The following is a 24,921-nucleotide window of genomic DNA, read 5'->3' as shown; positions in this document are numbered from 1 at the left end:
ATTTTGCCAGGGATGTGACTAGTTTGAGAGAGGTTTGAACTGCATTTGGGTTAGAATTTTTAACCAGTTCTAAATTAACTGGTGACAGTGCCACTTAAATGTGGATCATTAGTACAGCCTCTTCATGTCGAAGGGTTTTTATAGCCATCACATTTGTGGTGATTTCTATTCATAGGAGCTGACACCTGACAGCATCATGTCTTGTGTAACGACACCCAAGCATTGTTCTGTTATGTGTGTGTATTGCTTTCTACCTATATTTGTTGCATTTTATTTACTGGCTTTAATTGTGTTATTTTGTGGCTGCTCTAGGTCAGCAATTCTCAACTTTCTTGATGTCAGGGTCACTATACTCAAAACACTGGGGACCCCAAAGAGCTTTTGTTCAAGTGGGTATATCTACTGATATTTACCATACTTGGAAATTAAAATTGAGAAACTTAAAAATAGTAATTATTTTAAATATGATAAACCCATTACATGTTAACACTTTTAGGGGGGAAAACCTATTTTTCAAACAAAATGCAGTGAGAATAACATTGTTCTACATTTTTGCAAGTCTGAAATGTGTGGCTTAGAAGGTAGCTGGAGTCTCATCTGCTTCTGTATTAAATCTGCTCCACTGTGATTTGGTTGAATTATAAGGAGAGAACCTACCCTCAGTTATCCCATACTTGAAAAGGCAGAAATGTTTCAATATTTGTTTTCAAACTATTGTGAATACTCTTTGATATAGCACCAAAACTCAACAAGTGATAGTTTATTTTTTCTTTCTTAAAGATTTATTTTTAGAGGGTAAGAGATGGAGAAATGGGAGAAACATAAGTGTGCACCCATAACCAGGGACCTGGCCCACAACCCAGGCATGTGCCCTGTCTGGGAATTGAACCAGCAACCTTTTGGTTTGCAGGTCAGCACTCAGTCCACTGGGCCACATCAGTGAGGGCAACAAGTGGTAGTTTCTTAAAGATTAATTATGATGTGATATCTGAAACCATATTAATGAGCATATTATTAAAAATCCACTGGTTCGTCTTGCACTCTGAGTGGATCTTTTCCCCATGCACAATTTTGTAACATCAAGTGTTGACTATTTGGAAACATTGGTTAACCAAGTTTGCAGCTGCTTGAGATGTCTGACACATTTCATTAGGAACTATTGAAAAGTCATATTTGTTAGTAACAATTCAATCAGAAAAGTGTTGAAGTATCAGGAAGCTTAAGCAGGTTTTGAAAAAAAACACTTTTTAAATTTTTATTTTTAGAGAAGGAGAAAGAGTGAGGGAAACATCAATGTACTGGAGAATTGTGGATCTGTTGCCTTTCACACACCTCCAACTGGGGACGTGGCCTGCAACCCAGGCATGTGCCCTTACTGGAAATCGAACCAGTGATCTCTTGGTTCCACAGCTGGCACTCAATCCACTGAGCTGCACCAGCCAAGGCAGGTTTTGAAATTTTTAATATTTTGCTTGAAAGCTCAAATTTTGCCCTTGCCAAACAATACTGTCAGTTGTTATCCTTGAAGTGACAGGCTCAATTTGTTTATTTTTTTAAAAGCAGCTTTTGTTTTTTAACCCCAGACCCAAGAATATGTTTTACTGATTTTTTTTTTTCCTTTTTTTGAGAGTGAGAGGGAGGGACAAGAGTGAGAAACATCAATTGGTCTCTCCCACATGCACCCCGACTGAGGATGGAACCTGCCACCTAGATATGTGCCCTGACTGGGAATCAAACCCACAACCTTTCAGGGTACAAGACTATGCTTCAACCAACTGAGCCACCCAGCCAAGGCTCAGATGGTTCATTTTTAAGAAAATCCGTGCCCTGCCTGGCGTAGCTCAGTGGATTGAGTGTGGGCTGCAAACCAAAGTGTTGCAGGTTTGATTCCCAGTCAGGGCACATACCTGGGTTGCAGGCCATGGCCCCCAACAACTGCACATTGATGTTTCTCTCTCTCTTTCTCCCTTCCCTCTCTAAAGAATAAATAAAATCTTTTTTTAAAGAAAATCCCTGCCAAATACACAAGTCTGCATTACCACAATTTGTCAGTTTTTTCCAAGTAAAAGTGATGTTCCTTATCTGTATTAAGTGTGGGCTATGCATGAGCAACTCTTCCAAAGAAAACTGTGGAAGGGGAGGGGGAATAAAGTAACTTCATAGTGCAGAAATCTGACAAAGACATCTAGAGCCTGGTGACCAAGTTCAACATCAACAGTGATAAGTCAATTTAACAGTATGGACCCTGGATGTGATGTGATGAAAATGGTACTTTACCTGTGGTCTTTTAAAGACCCATCACTCTAGTCTAATGAGAAAAAACATCAGACATCCCAATTGAGGAGAAACTTACAAAACACCTGACCAGTCTTCAAAACTGTCAAAGTCATCAAAAACAGGGAAATGAGAAAACTGTCAGCCAAGAGGAACCTAAGGACATGTGACAACTAATGTCATGTGGGATCCTGGGACAGAAATAGGGCAGGAAAAACCAGGAATCTGAATAAACATGGATTTTGCTTAATAAAAATGTGTCAATACTGGTTCATTACTTGTAAGAAATGTACTGTATGAATGGAAGATGTAATAATAGAGGGAAACTGGGTATGGGAGAAGGTGCTGCTGTAGCTGTGTGCTGAAGTGTGCAGGGGAGTTAGACGAGGGGAGGAAGGCGATCTCCAGGCATAAGAAACGGCTCATGCCAAGACCTGGGGTAGGAATGAAATGTTTGAGGTCAGAAGGCAAATAGAGTTGGAGTGGAGTGGACAAGGGAGAATGGCAAAATGTTAGGGCAGTAAGCCAAGGTCAAAAAACACAAAACCTTGTGTCTGATGGTATCTGAGGTGGTTCAGCATTGGCTTTGGGTCTATCTGGGAAGAAACATCAGCTCTGCCATTTACTGCCTATGTGATTTTGGGTGGGTTGCTTCTCTGGGTATCAGTTTTCCCATCTGTAGGACAGGGGAAATTTTAATATATTTTATCTTCTCAGGTTGTTGATTGGTACATACTAAGGCTCACAGTAAATGCTAGGTATTTTTATCATGTATTTTGAGACAAACAGGAGTTACAGAAGGATTCTCAAGCATAAAAGGCAGCACTTGACTGACCTCATATATTTTTTATTGATGTATTTGGACCATGGGTAACATTTTACTGCTGCTCAGGAACTAAAGCAGCCCGATGGTCCCGGTCCACCCTAGTAGCTGCCATTACCGGAGCTAGGGCCTTGGATTCGTGTACTTTGCGCCTGAGAAAGGCAGGAAGCAGGATGCAGGACTTCAGCACCCCGCCTCCCAGCTTCAGGGTCCGGGTCAGAAGAAAAAGTAAGTTTGACTGGCGTCCATTGTAGCCAATCACCTGCAGCATGAGGGTTAGCCTGTAGGCCAATGGCGAAGCGGATACGGAAGGCCGAACGCCATAGGGTCTAGGCCTGGAAGACCGCAGAGGGCGGGGCGTCACGAGCGGCAGGTGCGCTGACCAATGGGCCGTAGACTCCTCCTTCCACGGGAGGGAACTGTCGGACGCGGTGACGTCATCGCAGGTCCTGGCAGAGGGAGATCCGTGGTGCGGGACTGTGCGGGACTGTGGGTGGTGAAGAGCGTGTTCTGTTGAACACGCCGAGGTCGGCGGCTGTGTGTGTGTGTGTGTGTGGCGGGTGGGGGTGCTTGGGGGAATCGGGGAGGAAGTTTGGGGATCCTTGGCATGACCGAGAAGGAGAAGGGTCTGGACCCTGGCCTGCGAAGGCGTGGCGGGCACCGGGACGCCTAAGCGGGGACTTTACGGGGTGGGTGGGGGGTCTACGAAGGGGCCTGTCGGGAGTCTGCCTTGGAGGTTGTGGGAAGGTTGGGGACGAAGGACAATGTAGGAAACACATTGGCCCTTTACGGAGACCTGTTTGGGATGAGGGAGACAGGGGTGGGGAGCCTTTGAGAGGAGGAAAGAAGTTAGTCTTTCTAGGACGGTGAAAGTCAGGGGTAGGTAAGAATGAGTAAAGGGCTTGCAAGAGCTTGAAAGCCATTGTCCAGTTCTTGGGAACTTCAAGATTGGAGGGTGTACAACTCTGAGGAGGGCCTTAAGAGACTGGTTCAGGTGTGAGGGGAATGGGTAAAGATGAAGAGGGGTTGAAGAAGGGTTGAGCTTGCCGATGGGCAGGGAGTCGGGAGTGTGTTGAGGCTAGAACTAGGAAGTTGGGCAGAGAATGAGGGAGTTTGGGGTGTGAAGTATGTGGGGGAATTTTCAGGAATGTGGGGGGTTCTGGGAGAAGCCTAGGAGGGAGAGGCAGAGAAAAGCTGGGGCAGTGTGTGAGGCCCCAGATGTGTGGGGGCTGGTGGGGGTTATGGGGGCAAGGTAGCATAGCAGGGCTAACTCCGACCTTTGGGTTGTTTGGTGTATAAATGAAATGAGATGTGAAAGTACCAGGACTGCTAAATGCAAGTGCCCTTCCCAGGGACCATGGAACTTCTGCTTGGAGTGATGTGAAACCTATTTTTGGTGAGCAGGTTGCATTGTTTACTAGGAATAATGGCTATCATCTCACTCTTTCTTCCCTATTACCCTGTCTCCTCCAGGGTGACTGGAAGAGGACTTCCTGAGGTCCTGTCCCCAGGCTGCAGTCACTGGGCTTTCACTGGAGCAGAAGGTGCCAGAAGGCAGACAGCCACCATGTCCACATTCAGGCAGGAAGATGTGGAAGACCACTATGAGATGGGGGAGGAGTTGGGCAGGTGAGCAAGACCCTATGACAAGGCTCCAGGGTGGGAGCAAGCCACTTCAAGGTTTTTGGGACAGTGTCTCCTCCCCCCACCCCCGTTCTTTATCGTACTGTCCAAGAAGGAGTGAGTCAGAGTATGTGGTGGCAGAATGAGTTTGGGTTTTGGAATGAGACATCCCAGCGGAGAGTTCATGCTGTGACATCCTTTGTGTATTTCCTTTGGGAAGAAACATAGTTGAGCACATAATGGTACCTAACACAGTGTCTGGCATTTATAGGTATTAGCCAGTTTTGTTGGTACAGGTCTGCTGTCTTTTATCCTCTCTTATGAGAGGCACTTAAATCTCCCCATCTTTTGACATTTCCAGGGAAGGTCTCCTGTCTGGGCCCACATTCCTGCCAATTGTGTAGCATTCTTATGGGAGAGAGGGGAGGTTTCCCTTGCCAGCCAGACAGCTGATTTCCTGCCTGGCTGGGCCTTGGACCCTCCCCTGAGCTTGTTCTCCTTCCCTCCCTAGACCAGGCCAACCAGGCACCATCTTTCTTTCTTTTCTTTCTTATGAAGACTGAAACCTTATTTGGTGAGTTTGCTGCTGGCTAGGCCCCATGATGTCACCAGAATGGAATGTAAATAACTGAGCCCTGCATCAGGCCTTTGCTGAGAGAGTGTTTTATGCTCCTTTGGGATTCTGCAGTCTCTCCTTTAGGAATTTCCTGTTTAGAGTGGTAGTGAATGCAGCCTCCCCTGCTACCCCCCCCCATCCCCCAAATCTCAAACTTTATCGTTGAAAATATGAGGATCTCTTGCTGAGGGTAGTTTGGCAAAAATCTGCAAAATGTCTTATGTATATTACCTTTAACTCGCCAATTCCCCTGTTAGGAATTAATTCACTGGGAATACATACACACATGGACCAATGACCTAGGAGCAGGGATGTGGATGTTTGCAATAAAGAGTTTATATGAGTGGCTCTGGCTGGATAGCTCAGTTAGTTAGAGCTTCTTCCCAACATGCCAAGCAAGATTGCATGTTTGATCTTTAGTCAGGGCACATACAAGTAGCAGCCAATGAATGTGTAAATAAGTGGAACAACGAATTGATGTTTCTCTCTCTCTCAAAAAAACAATCAATCAATTAAAAAAATAGCTGTGGCTTGTGTGGCTTAGTGGGTTGAGTGTGGGCCTGAGAACCGAAAGGTCTCCAGTTCGATTCCTGCTCAAGGCACATGCCTGGGTTTCAGGCCAGGTCCCCAGTGGGGAGTGTGTAAGAGGCAACAGATCCATGATTGTCTTGCGCATGATATCTCTCTCCCTCTCTCCCTCCCTTCCCTTCTATCTAAAAAAAAAAAAAAATCTTTTAAGAAAGTGATCAGGAAAAAATAGTTAAAAATTTTTTACAAGATTTTATTTATTTATTTATTTATTTAAAAGATTTTATTTATTTATTTTTAGAGAGAGGGGAAGGGAGGGAGAAAGAAAGGGAGAGAAACATCAATGTGTGGTTGCCTCTCATGCAGCCCCTACTGGGGACCTGGCTGGCAACCCAGGCATGTTCCTTTCTGGGAATCAAACTGGTGACCCTTTGGTTTACAGGCCCTTGCTCAATCCACTGAGCCACACCAGCCAGGAGTTTAAAAAAAAATTTAAGCAAAAGATGGGAAGCCTCTTCAGTGGTCATTACAGCAACCTGCATCTATGGGTGGAATGTTATGCAGCTGTTAAAACTGCCAGATAGCCAGGCAACTTGTATAATGTTAGCCACATAGGAGATTTATTGAAATTTAATTGAAAATTTTAAAGCTGTGTCAATTTTAATAATTTTAATAATATATTTTATTTAACCTGGTAGATGAACTATTATCATTTTGTTTGTAATCACTATAAAATTATTAGTGAAATATTTTATCACTTTTTTTATATGAAGTCTTTGAAATCTGGTATGTACTGTGTCCTCACAGCATGTCTCAGTGTAGGCATGCTTGACAGCTGTCATATATTCAGGGACTACTACCTTGGACAGCACCACTCTGTATGGTCTGGAACATTCTCAGAGACACATGAAATGAGGGATTAATGTCACAGAACACTGTGTGTACTGTGTTGTAATTTGTATAAATTATAGATGTCCTTTGGACATCTGTGTCCTACAGTTTTTTTTCTTAAATTTTTAAAAAGATTTTATTTATTTATTTTTAGACAGAAGGGAATGGAGGGAGAAAGAGAAACATCAATGTATGGGTCACCTCTCCTGCGCCCCCTTACTGAGGACCTATCCTGCAACCAAGACATATGCCCTGACTGGGAATCGAACTGGTGACCCTTTGTTTTTCAGGACAGTGTTCAATCCACTGAGCCACACTAGCCAGGGGTAGAGTATCTTTATATTACTTCCATTTATCTACTAAAGCACCTGCAAGTCAGGTGCCATTACTATCCCCATTTTAGATAAAGAAACAGAGGCAGAGAAGGGAAGCAGTTTGCTCAAGGCCACACAGACTGTGTTTATTATTTTAGAGAGAGAGGAAGGGAGAGAGAGACACATCGATTGGTTGCCTCTCATAGGCACCCTGATCGAACCTGCAACCTAGGTACGTGCCCTTAGGTATCTGCAACCAGGAATTGAACCCCAAACTTTTGGTGTACAGGACAATGCTCCCACCAACTGAGCCACATGTGCCAGGGCTGCCACACAGACGGTAAATGGCCAAGCAGGATTCAGATCTTGAGACCAAGCCTCACTGGCTCCAGAGCCCAGGTATGCTGGAACTAGAGGTGGGCGTCTGGCTTTCACCTATCTGGCAGCCACCTCCACCGAGGTCCTGGTAATGGACCCATCAGATGTCCAGATGAAGACAGACCCTGTGTGTTGGGAAGTGAATGTGTCCTTATGCCCCAAACACCGGCCTCCGCAGGTGTTCCCTTCCCGACTGCAGTTGGCCACCATAATAAGCTCTCTGCTTCAGAGGCAGGAATGGCACTGGAATAGTTCCGAGCAGATCTGTCTTTCCTGAGTCTAGTGATTGTCTTCAGGGAATTAGCTGTAGGAATCACTGCGGTGAGAGGGACTGTGAGTAAAGCAGGCCCACATTTTCCCGTCCCAGGAGCCATGGGGCTTAATGAACGAGGAGGGAGTTTCCTGAGTGTGAGGGGGTTCTTTCTTCCTAATTCAAGTTCACATCAAATCGTTTCTGGTAATAAATTAATTTGTGCGTTGATGAGTGTGTAGACTTCTACCCTGGCATCCAGGTCATGCAGTGGTGTGTGCATCTGTGTTAGCCAGCTCAGGCTGCCATGCGAAGTGCCACAGACTAGGTGGCTGAAATAACAAGAGATTTATCGTCCCCCAGTTCTGGAGGTATCATCAGGGTTGGTTCCCTTTGAGGTCTGTCCTCTTATCTTATAGAGGGCTATCTTTTCCCTATGTGTGTCTGTTTCCTAATCTCTTCTTCTTTTTTTAAAAACATTTTATTTATTATTTTTAGAGAAAGGGGAAGGGAAGGAACAAGAGAGGGAGAGAAACATCAGTGTGTGATTGCCTCTCATGCACCCCCTACTTGGGACCTGGCCTGTAACTCAGGCACGTGCCCTGACTGGGAATTGAACTGGCAACCCTTTCACAGGCTGGCACTCAATCCACTGAGCCACACCAGCCAGGGCTGGTTTTTTTTTTTTTAAAGATGAAATAGCAGCTCCTTTTTACCTGTTCCTGTGAGCTGTCTTTGTTGTCTTTATTGTTAGTTTGGAATACAGCTAAAAGAAAAAACCTCTGTATTTGAAAGTTAGGCCACATGTCCAGGGCTTGGCCCAGCATCCCCAGTATGTGGTGAATATTTGGCATTTGCTGCCATTGTCATCAGTGTATCATTGTGGGATGGAATGTGGGCCTGGGAGAATGAGCTTGGATGTTGGTAGTGGGGAGGGCGAAGGCATTTCAGACGGGAGGCAGGAGCATCAGTAGCTAGGGGACTGTTGTGGTAGACTCGGGGGGCAGGGCATGACCTAATCAGTGACTGTTTACCTGTCTCATCTGACCTGTGCCCTTGGCTTTTGGGTTAGCATTTGAGCTTCCTGTTGCTGCTATAACAAATCACTACAATTTAGTGGCCTAGACGAATACTTGTTAATTATCTTAAAGGTTTGGTAATCAGGTGTGGAAATGGATCTGCAGGGCTGGTTCCTGTGGGGGCTGCCGGGAGAATTGTTTCTGGCCTTTTCCAGCTTCTGGTGGCTCTGCATCCCTGGCTCGTGGCCCCTTCCTCCATCCTCATAGCCAGCAGTGCTGCCTTCTCCATCCTGCTGACTCTGACCCTCCTGCCTCCTCTTATGAGGACCCTTCAAGGACACTGGGCCCCCCTGGTAATCAGGATCATCCCCATTTCAGGGACATTATGTCCACCTGCAAAGTACCTTTTGCCACTTGAGGACACATTCACAGGTTCTATGGATTAGGACATGGACATCTATGGAGGGGTCCCCATCTGCCCACCTTGAACTTCATCCACCTTCTGACCACCTGATGGTGTGCAGAGCATGTGTGTGATGGCCCACTGTGGGCACCTTAGTTCCTTGACGCTGGTGAGGATGGTGGCTTAGATGCTTGCCAGCTGCAGGTAGTCCTCGCACCATAGGTAGGTCCCCCTACTCGGAAAACCCAGTTGGTCCTCCCCACTGCCTCAGCTTTTCTGAAAGCCCGGCCGGGTTGGCAGAGATGCCCCTCACTCATATGTTTCTCACTGTGCTGTCCATCCTCTGCTGCCACCAACTTCAGAGATCTTTCCTGTCCCCAAGGCCCATCTCTGGCTACGTGGTCTTGCTGTATTTCCCTGACTGTCTGTTACCTGTCAGATACCTGTTTTTCCTTGACTTCTGGTGGTCCCTTGTTCAAGTTTCCTGCCTGGAACTTGTGCTTTCTGTCTTGGACTTGATCTCTCCATTTAGGTGCACGGCCACATAACCTCTTGAAGTGGGCTCAGCAAACTACGCCCTGTGGGCCACACCTGTCCCAAGCTCAGTGTAGTGTAGCCTGTCCATGAGCCTGCAATGCTTTTTTAATTTTTAAAAAATATTTTATTTATTTACTTTTACAGAGAGGGGAAGGGAAGAAGAAAGAGAGGGAGAGGAAGATCAATGTATGAGACAAACATCTGTTGCCTCTGACATGCCCCCAACTGGGGACCTGGCCTGCAACCCAGGCATGTGCCCTGACTGGGAATCAAACCAGTGACCCTTTGGTTCACAGGCTGGTACTCAATCCACTGAGCTATACCAGTCAGGGCAGAGCTTCACTTCTGTCCATGATCACGTAATGTTCCCCTGTATGGAGGGACCACGTTCATTCATGTGTTGATGGATGGACATTTGGGTTGTTTCCACCTTTGGGCTGTCGGGAATTATGCTGTGTTGAACATTTGTGTGCAGGTTTCTGTGTGGACACATGTTTTCATTTCTCTTAGATGCGTACTAGGAGGGGCAGTGCTGCATTAGATGATAATTTTGTGTTAAACATCGGAGCAACCACCAGACTTTTCCCATTTTTATTCCCACCAGCCGAGTGTGAAGGTTTTTCTCTCTTATTTTGAAAATATGTGCATTTCTTTTACTCTGCCTATTGAATAAGGAGCTGTTTTTTTTAAACCCTCACCCAAGAACATTACTAATTTTAGAGAAACATTGATGTGAGAGAGAAACATCAATTGGTTGCCTCTCATATGCACCCTTGACTAGGGATTGAACCCACAACCTAGATATGTACTGAGACCAGGAATTAAACCCACAACTTTTTTGTTTTTAAGATTTTATTTATTTTTAGAGGGGAAGAGAAGGAGAAGGAGAGGGAGAGAAACATCACTGTGTGGTTGCCTCTTGAGCGCCCCCTACTGGGGACCTGGCCTGCAACCTAGGCATGTGCCCTGACTAGGAATCGAACTGGTGACCCTTTGGTTTGCAGCCTGTGCTCAATCCACTGAGCTCTACCAGTTAGGGCCTGAACCCACAACCTTTTGGTGTATGGCTTGACACTTAATCAACTGAGCCACCCAAAAAGCTCTTTTGAAGTTAGTGCTTTCTTTCTTTTTTCTTAGGTTAAAAAAAATGATGAAATACACTATAAAAAGTTGAATTAGTATAGAATTGTATCAAGTAAATAAGAACCCCTCTTTGCTGCCCCTATTTCCTCAACCCCACTCCTCAGAGAGGGACATTGTTATAGCTTGGTGTATGTTCTTCAGGCCTTTTTTCCTACATATATGTACATAAGTTTATCTATTTATGGACACAGTATATACCTTTTTTAAACAAAAAGATATCGTATGTGTCATTCTGCAGCTTGCTTTTTCACTGGGCTTAGAGAGTTGCCTTCATTCATTTTCGTGATCGTGTAAAATTCCCCTGGATTTATTTCTATGATGGATTCCAGTTCCCTCTTGGTAAACACTGAGCTGTTTTTGCTTGTTTACTGTTGCAAAAATGCCGGGCAGCCATTGTGTCAGCGCTGCTCCGCACTCACATAGCAGCAACACCCACCGGGTGCATCTCGGATGCAGTCGGGGTGGTAAATCTGCATGGCGCTGGGAGCTGGGGGAGTGATGGTGGCTGGCCTAGGCCCCTCTTGGTGCTGTGATCACCTTCCACCCCCTCTGCCCCTGCAGTGGCCAGTTTGCAATTGTGCGGAAGTGCCGGCAGAAGGGCACTGGGAAGGAATATGCGGCCAAGTTCATCAAGAAGCGCCGCCTGTCATCCAGCCGGCGGGGGGTCAGCCGGGAGGAGATCGAGCGGGAGGTAAACATCCTGCGGGAGATCAGGCACCCCAACATCATCACCCTGCATGACATCTTTGAGAACAAGACTGACGTGGTGCTCATCTTGGAGCTGGTCTCTGGCGGGGAGCTCTTTGATTTCCTGGCTGAGAAGGAGTCACTGACAGAGGATGAGGCCACGCAGTTCCTTAAGCAGATCTTGGATGGAGTCCACTACCTGCACTCCAAGCGCATCGCCCACTTTGACCTCAAGGTGAGCCCCACTGGGAACCTTGGGATGGAGCCTGGGACCAGCCAGGCAGGCTGGTGCAGGTGAGGATGGCAGCCCAAGAGAGGCTTCTGCTTTTGTGGGCACAGAATGCACATCCCCTGGACACGTTGATGCTCTGGGAGTTGAGGAACAGACTTGTTCAGGCCCCTGGGATGGCATCAGCCTGCCCACACCCCACGGTTTGGGAGTGGGGCTGCCTAGGGAATTCCAGATGCTGTTCCTGGAGCCACCAGGCCAACAGAAACAGCAGATCCCCCTCACACCGCCCTGCTCTCCTCCACCCCAGCCAGAAAACATCATGCTCCTGGACAAGAATGTGCCCAACCCGCGGATCAAGCTCATTGACTTTGGCATTGCTCATAAGATTGAGGCTGGGAACGAGTTCAAGAACATCTTTGGCACCCCAGAGTTTGTAGGTAAGGCCCTGTCTGGTGTGTCAGGGACTGGGGTTTGGGTAGGGGGCATTCAAGGGTTTCTAGAAGTATAGGGTGAGTCAGGCCAGCCCCTGGATGCCTGACTCACTACCCTCAGCTGTGCGGGCATCAGGCAAGGGAAAGCTCAAGACCTGGGCTTGGTGCTATCACCATCCCAGCCTTTCTGCCCCAGAGCTGGCCTTGCCTGTGTTGTAGGTGTCTGTCCGAGTAACCACAGTTATCTTCTGGGGTCAGGGGCTGGCAGGTGCTGTGCTGCTACTCCTGGCTAAGTCCCCAGTGTGGCTTTAGATGCAACCAGCTTCTGACCCTGCGCCTCCTGTCTCCCTGTCTCCGCAGCTCCTGAGATTGTCAACTATGAACCCCTGGGACTGGAGGCAGACATGTGGTGAGTTGGGGGTAGCCGGACTGCCCAGTTTTGAGTCCAGTGTACATACCTGCTTCTCAGGAAACCCATCCCCCTGGTCATCTCCAGGACTTGTGGGCTTGAGCATAGCCCATCCTGTGGTGATGTGCCGTGGGGCATGGGCAGGACAGCAAATTGCAGCCCACTGGCCAGAGCAGACCTAGGAGCTGGGAGTGGTGGCCTTGTTTTTTCTAAGAGGTGTTCAAAGCAAAACACACAAATACATGACAGACCATGAGTGGCCCATAAAGCCTGAAATAATTGCTGTCTGACCCTGTGTGAAAAGAGTTTGCCAGCCCCGCAGGCCCTGTAGCAGATCCCAGACTGCACGGTATATGAGGCCATAGTGCCGTCTGCCCTGCCCCCACTCTGGCTCCTTTGAGCTTGACAGGAGGGTGTGGCCAGAGGTGTTGGGTTTTTTCTTTAAGATTTTATTTATTTATTTTTAGAGGGGGAGTGGAGAGAAAGAGAGGGAGAGAAACATTGATGTGTGAGAGAAACACTTATTGGTTGCCTCTCCCGTGCCCCTCAACCAACTGGGGACCTGGCCTGCAACCCAGGTGTGTGTCCTGACTAGGAACTGAACCAGCGACCTTTCGGTTTGCAGAATGATGCCCAAACACACTGAGCCACACCAGTCAGGGCAAGAGGTGTTTAAATGCCCAGATTTGAAACCCCCAGGACAAGAGTAGGGGAGCGGGCTGACATGTCTGCTGCCCTCCTGGCCCAAGAGCTTTGGGCATGTAGCTTCCCGGTGTGGGCTCAGGGCCCCCGCTCTGTGGAGGAGGCAGGGTGCTGTACCGGCGGCTGAGCTGACCTTCCTCTTGTGTTCTCTTCCAGGAGCATCGGCGTCATCACCTACATCCTGTGAGTACCCAGTCAGCTCTTCCTTTCACCCTGCCCAGGCCCCTGCCTAGTCAGGAACGTGGGCAGGGAGGGAGGCATTCATGCAGGAACAGTGACCGAGAGTGTGGGACCCCCAGCACTCCGACCCGTCAAGGTGCCCAGCAAGCTCTGTGTGGATGCATGAGTGAGTGAGTGAGTGAATTTATATAGGAGAGACAGTGTGGTGCCTGCCTCCAACTTCTGGATAGTTCAGAAGGCATGGCACCCTCCTAGAGGTCACATGGGACCCTGTGCTGGGACAGGATGTGTGCCCCCTCTTAGTCCGCTGGCCTGCAGCTGACCCCTTTCTTTGTGAAAAGAGGACTTGACCTTGATTTGGACTGTGCCCTGTCTCTTCCTGCGTCAGGTGTGTTCCCTCCTTTCTTCACTGCCTTGTCTGCCAAATGGATAGCAATCCGACACCTGAAGGTTTGGGGAGGTGGGATTTTAATAGCTTTAGGGGTTTTTCTTATATTTTGAAGTAAATTTAGACTCTCAGAAGAGTGGCAGAAACAGCATAGAGCTCTGTGGCCCTGTAACATGATGTACAAACAGCATTTGTCAACACTGAGAAATTAACTTACAACATGAGCAAGCACAGTGAGTCCCCAGGTTGTTCTGACGCCACCAGTTTTTCCGCCATGTTGTCTCTCTGGACCAGGGCCCCAGCCAGCGTTGCGCCCATCCTCCTCCTGGCCAGGGTGTTCCTTTGCCTTTCCTCGTCTGTCATAACCTGGATGCTCCTTTTTAATTTTTAAATTTAAAAGAATTTTAAATTAAAAAAATTTTTAATTTACAGTTGATATACAATGTTGTGTTAGTTTCAGATATACAGACCTGTCATTAGACATTTATATAACTTGCAAAGTGATCGTCCCAATAAATGTAGTACCCATCTGACACCATACACAGTTTTTACAGTATCATTGACTGTATTCCCTTTGCTGCACTTTACATCCCCGTGACTGTTCTGTAACCGCCAGTCTGTACTTCTTGATCCCCTCCCCTGTTTCGCCTGTCCTCCCATCTGGAAACCGCCAGAATGTTCTCTTTCTCTGTGAGTCTGTGTCTGCTCTGCTTGCTTGTTTTGTTTTTTAGATTCCACACATAAGTGAAATCATATGGCATCTCTCCTTTTCTGTCTGACTTATTTTACTCTGCACAATACCCTCTAGGTCTCTCCATGTTGCAGATGGCAAGGTTTTATTCTTTTTTATGGTTGAATCCTATTCCATTGTATATATGCGCCACTTCCTTATCTATTTATCTATTGGTGGACACTTAGGTTGCTTCTATAGCTGGCTACCATAAATAATGCTGCAATAACCATGGATGTATATGTCTTTTTGACTTAGTGGTTTTGGTTTCTTCAGAAAAATACCCAGAAGTGGAATTGCTGTGTCCTTCTTTGTCTTTTGTTGCAGCCAGAGTTTGAAGGTCTGTTTTGTCTGGTGAAAGTATTGCTGCCCAGCCTTTTGTTTGTTTTCATTTCCGTGAAATACCTGTTTCCGTTCCTTTACTTTCAGGCTATGTGTGTCTTTCAGTACGAAGTTAGTCTCTTGTAGACACCATATGTGAGGGTCAGCCACCGTAGGTCTTTTGATTGGAGCATTTAATTCATTTGCATTTAAAGTAATTGTTGATAGATATGTGTTTATTACCATTTTATTATTTCTTTTTTTGAATTAAAATTCTTAAAAATTTATTGATTTTTAGAGGAAGGGAGAGAGAGAAATTAATTTGTTGTTCTACTTATTTATGCATTCATTGGTTGATTCTTTTTTTAAAATATATTTTATTGATTATACTATTAGTTGTCCCATTTTCCCCCCTTCACTCCCCTCCACCCTGCACACCCTCTCCCACCCACATTCCCCCCTTTAGTTCATGTCCATGGGTCATACTTAGAAGTTCTTTAGCTTCTACATTTCCCATACTACCTCCCCCTATCTATTCTTACCCTCCCCCTGTCTATTTTCTACCTACCATCTATGCTACTTATTCTCTGTACATTTTCCCCCTCTCCTCCTCCCAGTCCCCTGTTGCTAACCCTCCATGTGATCTCTATTTCTGTGGTTCTCTTCCTGTTCTAGTTGTTTGCTTAGTTTGTTTTTGTTTTTTTAAGTGTGATGGTTAATAATTGTGAGTTTGCTGTCATTTTACTGTACATGTTTTTTATCTTCTTTTTCTTAGATAAGTCCCTTGAACATTTCATATAATAAGGGCTTGGTGATGATGAACTCCTTTAACTTGACCTTATCTGAGAAGCACTTTATCTGCCCTTCCATTCTACATGAAAGCTTTGCTGGATAGAACAATCTTGGATGTAGGTCCTTGCCTTTTATGACTTGGAGTACTTCTTTCCAGCCCCTTCTTGCCTGCAAGGTCTCTTTTGAGAAATCAGTTGACAGTCTGACGGGAACTCCTTTGTAGGTTAGTGTCTCCTTATCTCTTACCATTTTTAGGATTCTATCCTTATCTTTAATCTTGGCTAATGTAACTATGATGTGCCTTGGTGTGTTCCTCCTTGGGTCCACCTTCTTTGGGACTCTCTGAGCTTCCTGGATTTCCTGGAAGTCTATTTCCTTTGCCAGATTGGGGAAGTTCTCCTTTATTATTTGTTTAAATAACTTTTCCACTTGTTGTTCTTCCTCTTCTCTTTCTGGTATCTCTATAATTTGGACGTTGGAATGTTTAAAGATGTCCTGGAGGTTCCTAAGCTCTCCTTATTTTTTTGAATTATTGTTTCTTTATTCTTTTCTGTTTGTTTCTTTCTTCCTTCTGGTCCATTCCATTGATTTGAGTCCCAGTTTCCTTCCCATCACTATTGGTTCCCTGTACATTTTCCTTTATTTCACCTAGCATAGCCTTCATTTTTTCATCTAATCTGTGACCAAATTCAACCAATTCTGTGAGTATCCTGATTACCAGTGTTTTGAACTATGCGTCTGATAGGTTGGCTGTCTCTTCGTCGCTTAGTTGTATTTTTTTCTGGAGCTTTGATCTGTTCTTTCATTTGGGCCATTTTTTTTTTTGTCTTAATGCTCCTGTTACGTGGTGAGGGGCAGAGCCTTGGGTGTTCACCAGGGTGGGGCAACCCATGTTGCTGGGTTGTAATGCTATTTGTGGGGCAGGGGTCCGAGAGGGAACAGTGGGGCCTTGCTGCACTCTCTGCTGGATTTCAGTCACTTCTCCCACTTCCCTGAAGCAAATTGGGCCCTTCTGGTGCTGATTCCCAGGTGGGCGGGCCTGTGTATGTTCTAGGACCCTGTGGGTCTCTCCAACAAACTCTCCTCTGAGGCTGGGACTTACTCCCAGCACCTCAGCCTCCACCAGTGTTTTCAATTGGTGTTTTGGGGCTTTATTTCCGAGTGCTGGAGCCTTGGGTTTTGGGGTCTGTCTCGCTCCCCAATTTTGCCTGGTTATCTGCACATGAATGTGGGACTGTCGAGTTCCTCAAGCCACTTTGCATACCAAGCCCCTCCACAATCTGCCTCCCTCACTGGGTCTTCCCGCTGCCGCCTTGTGCCACCACCTGCGCGCCCGGGGTCTGCTAGCTGCTGCTTTGCATGCCCTGTCCGCCAGCTGCCACTTTTTTTTTTTTTTTTTTTTTTTTTGCTGTGACCTCTCCCCCGCCACCTCCCGACACCGCCCCTCCGCCCCTCCTGCCGGTCTGGATGAATGTGTCTACTTTAACTCCTTGGTCACAGGACTTCCATACAGTTCAATTTTCTGTCAGTACTAGTTGTTATTTTGTTTCTAAATTTTTGTCCTTATTTAGGTTATGTGAGGAAGCACGGTGTGTCTACCTACGCCTCCATCTTGGCCGCAAGTCCTCATTGGTTGGTTCTTATGTGTGCCTAGACCAGGGATCAAACTCACAACATTGGCATATCAGGATGACACTCAAATCTACTGAGCTATCCTGCCAGGGCCTTACTATTCATATTTTTTATCTTTTCTTCTTTATCTTCTTAGAAGATGCTTTAACATTTTTTATAATACTGGTTTGGTGGTGATGAACTTCCTTAGCTTTTTCTTGTCTGGGAAGGTCTTCACCTGTTCTTTGATTCTAAGCCATAGTTTTGCTGGGTAGAGCAACCTTGGTTATAGGTTCTTGCTTTTCATCACTTTGAATGTTTCATGCCAATCCCTCTGGCTGGCAAAGTTTCTGTTGGGAATCAGCTGGAAGACTCATGCGTGCTCCCTTGCAGGTTACTAACTGGTTTTCTCTTGCTGCCTTTAAGATTCTCTTTTTGTCTTTAACCTTTGGCATTTTAATTATGATGTGTCTTGGTCCACACTTGGTCCTTTGGCCTCTTTGGGCTCATCTTGTTTGGGACTCTCTGCTCTTCCTGGACATGCATGTCTATTTCCTTCACCAGGTTAGGGAAGTGTTTCGTCATTTTTTCAAATAAGTTTTCAATTTCTTGCTCTCTCTCTTCTCCTAATGGCACCTCCGTGATGTGAATGTTGGTAAACTTGAAGTTGAAAGTAGATGTTCTTGAAGAGTATGGGTCAGGGATGTTTTAGAACATCCCTCGTTACAGGTCCGAGCTTTGCTCATTATTGGATGGGCTGTGCCTTTCTGCCCTGGGGAGAGAAACGTAGTTCCTTTTCCTTGCTATGCTCCTCTCAATGCTTCTGTGCCTGCTGGCCACCAGTGTGTGCAGATTTCTCTCCATGCCAAGCAATTGTCTGTGACACCAGCAGGGTGTCCTGCACTGAAGATGTCGTCAGATGCCGCAGGTGAAATGCTCAGACCCATGAGACTGTCCTGTGTTCAGATGTCAGTTGCAAGTCCAGCTCGTTGTCTATCCTTCTGACCCACTGACTGTCAATTGGAGTTTTCCTGCAACCCCCACCTCGGGTGTGATAATTCACTAGAACTTAGGAAACACTGCCTTAGGTTTACCAGCTTATAACAAAGGAGGTGATAAAGGATGCAAATAAACAGCAGGTGAAGGGTTCCTGAGGCAAGGGCTGGGCAGGAGCTGGGTGCCGGGGGTTGTGTCCCTGTGGAATTCGGGGAGCACGTCCCTCTTAGCTCGAGGATGCGCTCACCCACCTGGGAGCTCTTCAGACCCCCTACTTTAGGGACTTTTATGGAAATTCCATCAGGTAGGCACAATTGATTAAACCTTTGATCATCAGTAATTAACTCAACCTCTGGCTCCTCTCCCCTCCCTGGAGATCAGGGCTGAGGGTAACGGTTCCAACCCCCCAGTTCCACTGCTGGCTCCCTAGGCGACCAGCCTCCTATCCTTAGGTGCTATCCTTAGGACACCTTATTAGCATGAACTCTGAGGTCAGAAGGGGCTTGTTATGAGTTATAAAGGATGCTTCTTTTATCTTCTGTGGAGCCATTTCAAGAACTGAGGACAAGAATATTACAACAAAAGATGCTCTCACCTTTTTAGCTCTTGTTTTAGGAAATTCCAAGGGCTTTGGGAACCATATGCCCTAGGACTGGGTTGAAAACCAAATAAATATTCCCCACTATAAGTCACAGTGTCAAGTGCTCAGAGCCCCACAGGGGTGGTGGTGTGGCCCACTCGGTGCAGAGTATCAGGGCAGTAGGTGACGCGGGTGTCATCACCAGTGATGTGCGTCTTGACTGTGTGCTAGGTGTTATCAGCCAGGATTCCCCCGGAAAGTGACCGGTGTTTCCTCCAGAATCACCAAATATTCTGGGGGAGATGCTTTGAGACTATGTGTCTCCGTAGACACTTTGAGTTTTCACGAGGATTTTTGTCCACTGGTTTTAGTGCTTATCTAGCTGAGCGATGACAGCTTATTGCCTTCTGGCTGGGAGCCAGTGGGTGGCTGGTTGGAGGCTCCAGGGGAATGCTTGCGTCACGTGGCTGGGCCCAGAGTCCACCCGCCTCGTCGTGTGGCCCCTTCGTGGGCTCCGCAGAGTTCGGTGGTGGCCCAGGCGGCAGCCTGGTGAGGGAGCCAGCGCAGGGGATACTGAGCCCCACATTGGTCTTTCAGTTTGAGTGGCGCGTCCCCATTCCTGGGGGAGACCAAGCAGGAGACCCTGACTAACATCTCCGCCGTGAACTACGACTTTGATGAGGAGTACTTCAGCAATACCAGCGAGCTGGCCAAGGACTTTATCCGCCGGCTGCTTGTCAAGGACCCCAAGTAAGTAAGCACAGGCCGGCCAGAGGGGGCAGGGGGCAACCTTGCAGGGAAAGCTGAATGAGTCTCCCTGGAATGGGCAGTGTGGCTGAGAAGACAGCCCTCTAAACCACCACCTCCCCATAACTGGCTTCTACTTTGGGCCGGAGACAGTAATGAATGGCTTAAGTTGGCCCATACTGTGTCTCAAGAAACTTTTAATTTGTTGCCAACTTTTTTTAAAAATTGATTTGCGAGAGAGAGAGGAAGGAAGAGAGTGAGAAAACAATGATTTATTGCTCCACTCATTTATGTATTCATTGGTTGATTCTTGCGTGTGCCCTGACTGGGGATTGAACCTGCAACCTTGGTGTGTCTGGATGACACGCTGATCAACTGAGCTAGTTGGCCAGGGCTGTTGCCAACTTTAAATATTGAGATTTTATATAAAATTCCACATTGCTACCTTTTTTTTTTTTTTTGAAAAAAATTCTCAGAGTCCTAGCATCACAGAGCCTCTGTGCATGGGAGGTGCCCTCTGGGCCACAGCCCTCTCCCCCCGGTCTGTGCTGCCCATTTTTTTTTTTAAGATTTTATTTATTTATTTATTTTTAGAGAGAGGGAAGGGATGGACAAAGAGGGAAAGAAACATTAATGCGGGAGAGAAACTTTGATTTGTTGCCTCTCCTAAGTGCCCCAGCTGGGGACCAAACCTGCAACCCAGGCTCGTGCCCTGACTGGGAATGGAACCAGCGACCTTGCATGTGGTGGGACAGCATTCTAACCAACTGAGCCACACTGGTGTTGCCCGCCTGTGGGTGCCTGAGTTGTGTGACCCTAGCATTAGATCTTGACCCTGTTAACAAAACCTCTCAGGGAACATGGAAACCCCAGAGCCTGTCCCCCCAAAGGTGCCTTGTGGTTGTCTGAGCAGAGTGGATGCTCTGGATCGTGTGTGTGTCATTTCAGGGACTTGCTTCCAGGCTGGAGGGTGGCTTTAGAGGCTGGGGGTCCTCAGGGGCAGGTATCTGAGTGAACCGCTGGTGGGGTGCTGAGAGTGGAACTGTGGCGGGGAGAGCCTGGAAAACCCCTTCCCCGCCCTCTGCTCGTTTTGGGGTGGGTGTTGCAGGTGGCACACGTGTGACTAACCAGGGCTTGCCGGGGGCGGGGGCTCTTCCAGGAGGAGGATGACTATCTCCCAGAGCCTGGAGCACTCCTGGATCAAGGTGAGGCGGGGGCTGCTCCCACTGACAAGCCCTCAGCATCCAGGGAGGGTCCCCAGAGCTGTGGGCCTGGGTGGTGGGGGTGGGGTGCTCCCTGAGGTGGTGTCGGGGCCCTCTGACCGAGGCATCCCTGGAGCCTTCAGTCCTTCTGCACATGCAGCAGGGCTTCCTCTCACAGGAACTTTCAGAAGGATCACCTCTAGGCCAGAGTTGGCAGCCTTCTTTACTGGTTTTTTATTTGTGTTTATTTATTATTATTATTATTTTTTAAAGATTTTATTTATTTATTTTTAGAGAGAGGGGAAGGGAGAGAGAAAGAGTGGGAGAGAAACATCAGTGTGTAGTTGCGTCTCAAGTGCCCCCCACTGGGGACCTGGCCCTCAACCCAGGCGTGTACACTGACAGAATCGTACCAGTGACATTTTGTTTCACAGAACATTTCCTAACCCACTGAGCCATACCGGTCATGGGGGCAGCCTTCTTTAAAGGGCCAGTCAGACAATATTCTTGGCTCTATGGTCCCTGGCATCAATACTCAGCTCTGCCGTTGTAGCAGCAACACATCAGGACCGTCTTATGCAAATAGGCACATCTGTGCCAATAAAACTTTATTTACAAAAGCAAATGAATGGCCAGATATGGCTCTCGGTGGTCTACCACCTGCCCGCTGTTCCAGGCTGTGTCCTCTCTCCTGCAGGCAATCCGGCGGCGGAATGTGCGGCGGGAAGACAGCGGCCGCAAGCCGGAGCGACGGCGCCTGAAGACGGCCCGTCTCAAGGAGTACACCATCAAGTCTCACTCAAGCATGCCCCCCAACAATACCTACATCAACTTCGAGCGTTTCTCCAAGGTGCTGGAGGAGGTGGCAGCGGCCGAGGAGGGCCTGCGCGGACTGGAGCACAGCCGGCGGCAGTTCCACGAGGACATTGAGGCGCTGACAGCTATCTATGAGGAGAAGGAGGCCTGGTACAGGGAGGAGAATGAGAGCATTGGCCAAGACCTCCGACGGCTGCGGCAGGAGCTGCACAAGACCGAGGCGCTCCAGCGGCAGGCTCAGGAGGAGGCCAAGGGCGCTCTGCTGGGGGCCAGTGGGCTCAAGCGCCGCTTCAGCCGCCTGGAGAACCGCTACGAGGCCCTGGCTAAGCAGGTGGCCTCTGAGATGCGGTTTGTGCAGGATCTAGTGCGTGCCCTGGAGCAGGAGAAGCTTCAGGGGGTGGAATGTGGCCTCCGCTAGGGCTGCCCAGGGTGGGTTGGCCCAGAGGGTTCTGGTAGTGGGTGTTCCCTCGACAGCCCTGGGGCCAGGCCCTTCTGTCACCCTTACCTGGCCCTAGAGAGTTCCTGGGCTGGGGCTGAGGTGGGAAGAGGCTGGACTGGGACATGCTCCCTGGGGCCCAGGGATTCCCTGCTGAGGGGAGGGGTTTGGCAGGACCTGGGTCTCCACCGCACAGTCCGTCTTCCCTCTGGCTCAGCCTCTCTCATTCTCTCAACAGTGGTGACTGGTGGGGGCTGGGGGGTGCTTCTGGGCTAGTGTTACCTCCAGAACTCCATGAGCTCTCTGCAAGGGGTTGGTACCTCCATGATGGAACTGGCCATGGTGGACACAGATGCTTCATGCCTGGCCCAGTGGCAGGACGGCAGCCTTCATGTCCTGGGTCAGGGGGCTGAAGGGCAGTCAGAGAACTTGGAGCAGGGCCTGGGCAGCACTCTCAGGCCCTCCCTGCCCGTTCAAGCACACGCAGCCTCGGGGAGGGTTTCTGAGGGCCCCTGCTTGCCCCAGGGCTTGGAATTGGAGGGGCCTCTGCTGGACACTGGCCCCTCCTCTTCTAGAGATGGCGGTAGCTCCTGCAGGGTCAGTGGTAGAAGGGGCCTCTGAGCCCTGCTCTCCCCAGTTCCTTGCTAGGGCACCCCAGGCCCTGAACTGGGCACCATGGCCAGAGGCAAGGAGATGATCCAGCCCTCAAGGAGGCGTCGGTCTGGAGGCAGTGTGGGGGTGGGGGGGGCCTGTGGCTAAGCATGTTGCCAGGACACAGTAAAGGAAACATCTGCAAAAGCTGAGTTTCTCTCTCTTTCCTGAGGCCCAGAAGTCCCTTGGGCACTGGGTAAAACAGGTCTGCAGGGGGCTGGGGGCTGGCGACAGGAGGAAAGAGCCGCTGTCCACCTGCAGCCCTCCCCATTGGAGCAGGCTGTGGAGTCATCCCCTTTCTGCTCCCTCATGACGCCAGGTGCAGGCATCTCGTGACACATAGTCCCTGAAGTGCCGAGGCCACCAGTGGGGTCCTCCACTGCCTCGGTATCCAGCCCTGCCCCTCCAGCCCCAGCCTCACTCCTCCACTGCTGCCTTTTGAAGTGTTAGGGCTCCAGCATCTCTTGGTGGAGACTACATGGAGTAGTCACAAAAGGCTCATGGGCCAAGCATCCTTCTCAGAGAGCCCCCCAGACTCCAGGCTACCCTGTGCAGGGAGAAGTCCATTTGACTGACTGCCTGTGCTGGTTCCCAAGTGTATATGACTAGAAACCCTGGACCAGTGCAGGGTCTGGAGTGGGTTGCAGTGGGCAGTGCTGCCGTGTGCCACTAGGGGCTGCCCTTGAGCAGGACCTTGTACCACCTGAGCAAAGTGCACTAAGTAATGTTCAGGCTTCAACAAAATGTGGGTCCCTATCAGGTGGCCACACTGAGCCGGGAATTCTCTGCTGCAGGTTAGGTTAAGTGAGTGACACCTGTATAGAGCCTTCACCCCCAGCCTGGCCAAGTGCAGGAAGGTACTAGGCAGGTGAGACTTGTATTCTTGCTGAGGCTGCTGGCCAGGGCTCCCCCTACCAGGACACTGCCAGGGCTGAGGCACTGGTGGAGGGATCTTCACACTGTTTGCAGGTCTGTCTCCTGGGCTGGGGTGGGACCCCCTGTACCTCCCCGACAAGCTGTTGCATAGTGTATGCCGTCTCTGCAAGTTTATGCCTGCCATGAACCAAAGAAAATAAAGCCCCAATTCTAACATCTAGCTGTAGTCTGTGCTTGGGTCTGGTGGGGCAGCCAGCCTTGGGTCACCTGGTGCCATGGCTTGTCTGGACCCTGTCTCCTCGGTCTGCTGCCTGCCCTGGTGCTCCTTGGGGAGGAGGAGGGCAAACCTGGGGTGTGACATCAGAGGGTGCCCCAGTCTTGGGGCTCAGCTGGACTGTTCCGTTGTTGCAGTGAGATGGAAGTATGGACTCAGAGGGGTTTCCGTCCCTCACAGCTCCTGAGACGCTGCACTGCGAGGCCAGGTGTGGGCTCCCCTGCCATGCTCCAGGCACTGGTGCACGGGCCCAGGTCAGAGGCCGCCCTGGCCCAGAGGGACGCACCCTTGCTGGTCCCGCTGCTGCTCGGCACAGCCTCCGGGTATGAAATGTGGCCCGAGGGAGGGGTCTTATGACCTTTAAATTCTTCCCAGGAGCTGAGGTTCCAAGCCTTTGGCAGCCCTCGGTCCCCTTTCTGTTGATTCATTCATTATACCAAGGGCCACGTTTCTCCTTGTTTTTGTTTTATACTTTTAAATATTGAATAACTATGAAATTATTCCTTTTTTATCTCTCTTTTGGTCAACAACTTACACTTTTTAAACAGATATTATTTGTTTATTAGAGGGGAAGGGAGGGAGGAAGTGGGAACATTGATGTGAGAGCAGTCACCTTCTGCACACATCCTCACCGGGGACCTGGCCCACAACCCAGGCATGCGTCCTAACCGGGAACCATGTCGGTGACCTTACTGTTCCCAGTCTGGTGCTCATCCTCGGAGCCAGGGCAACTTCCACTTTTAAAATTCCAATACATTGCAGCTCATCGAGTTCTCAGACTTAGGTTTCTCCAGTCGGTTCACGCCTGTCTTTTAGCGCTGGTTTGTCCAGCCCAGGACCCAGTGTGGCCTGCACATGGTACCTGCCTGTTAGGTCCCTCGGGGCTGCAAGACCAGGCTCTGAGCAGCAAATGCCCAGACTTCAAGAGGCAGCGCATGGTGGAAAAGGGATACCCGGGTGTGTATAATTTGTGGAAAATCAATAGGCCATAGTCTGCAGGTGTCACCTGCCTCCGTGGAAATGCAGGAACTTCTGTGATAGTGCCAGAGGGACTCCAGACC

The 24,921-nt window shown here is 48.7% G+C and overlaps 1 protein-coding gene across 2 annotated transcripts; it reads left to right on the top strand.

The window, feature by feature from the left end:
• The first annotated feature begins 3,515 nt into the window (after positions 1-3,515).
• DAPK3 (death associated protein kinase 3) lies at positions 3,516-23,804 on the top strand. Of its 2 annotated transcripts, none has more exons than XM_028520686.2 (9): positions 3,516-3,543; positions 4,571-4,726; positions 11,361-11,721; positions 12,026-12,155; positions 12,510-12,558; positions 13,417-13,443; positions 19,456-19,608; positions 20,765-20,810; positions 21,505-23,804. In XM_028520686.2, the coding sequence occupies exons 2-9, from the start codon at positions 4,665-4,667 to the stop codon at positions 22,039-22,041; spliced, it is 1,365 nt and encodes a 454-aa protein (XP_028376487.1). In that variant the 5' UTR covers positions 3,516-3,543; positions 4,571-4,664; the 3' UTR covers positions 22,042-23,804. The 2 variants fall into 2 exon arrangements, with proteins under 2 accessions (XP_028376487.1, XP_028376485.1); XM_028520684.2 differs by lacking the exon at positions 3,516-3,543 and adding an exon at positions 3,548-3,624.
• Positions 23,805-24,921: the final 1,117 nt, after the last annotated feature.

The sequence above is a fragment of the Phyllostomus discolor genome, chromosome 8, assembly GCF_004126475.2.
Source record: "Phyllostomus discolor isolate MPI-MPIP mPhyDis1 chromosome 8, mPhyDis1.pri.v3, whole genome shotgun sequence".
Classification (NCBI taxonomy): domain Eukaryota; kingdom Metazoa; phylum Chordata; class Mammalia; order Chiroptera; family Phyllostomidae; genus Phyllostomus; species Phyllostomus discolor.
Note: the sequence above shows the minus strand (reverse complement) of the source record. Positions and strands in the feature narration are given on the sequence as shown.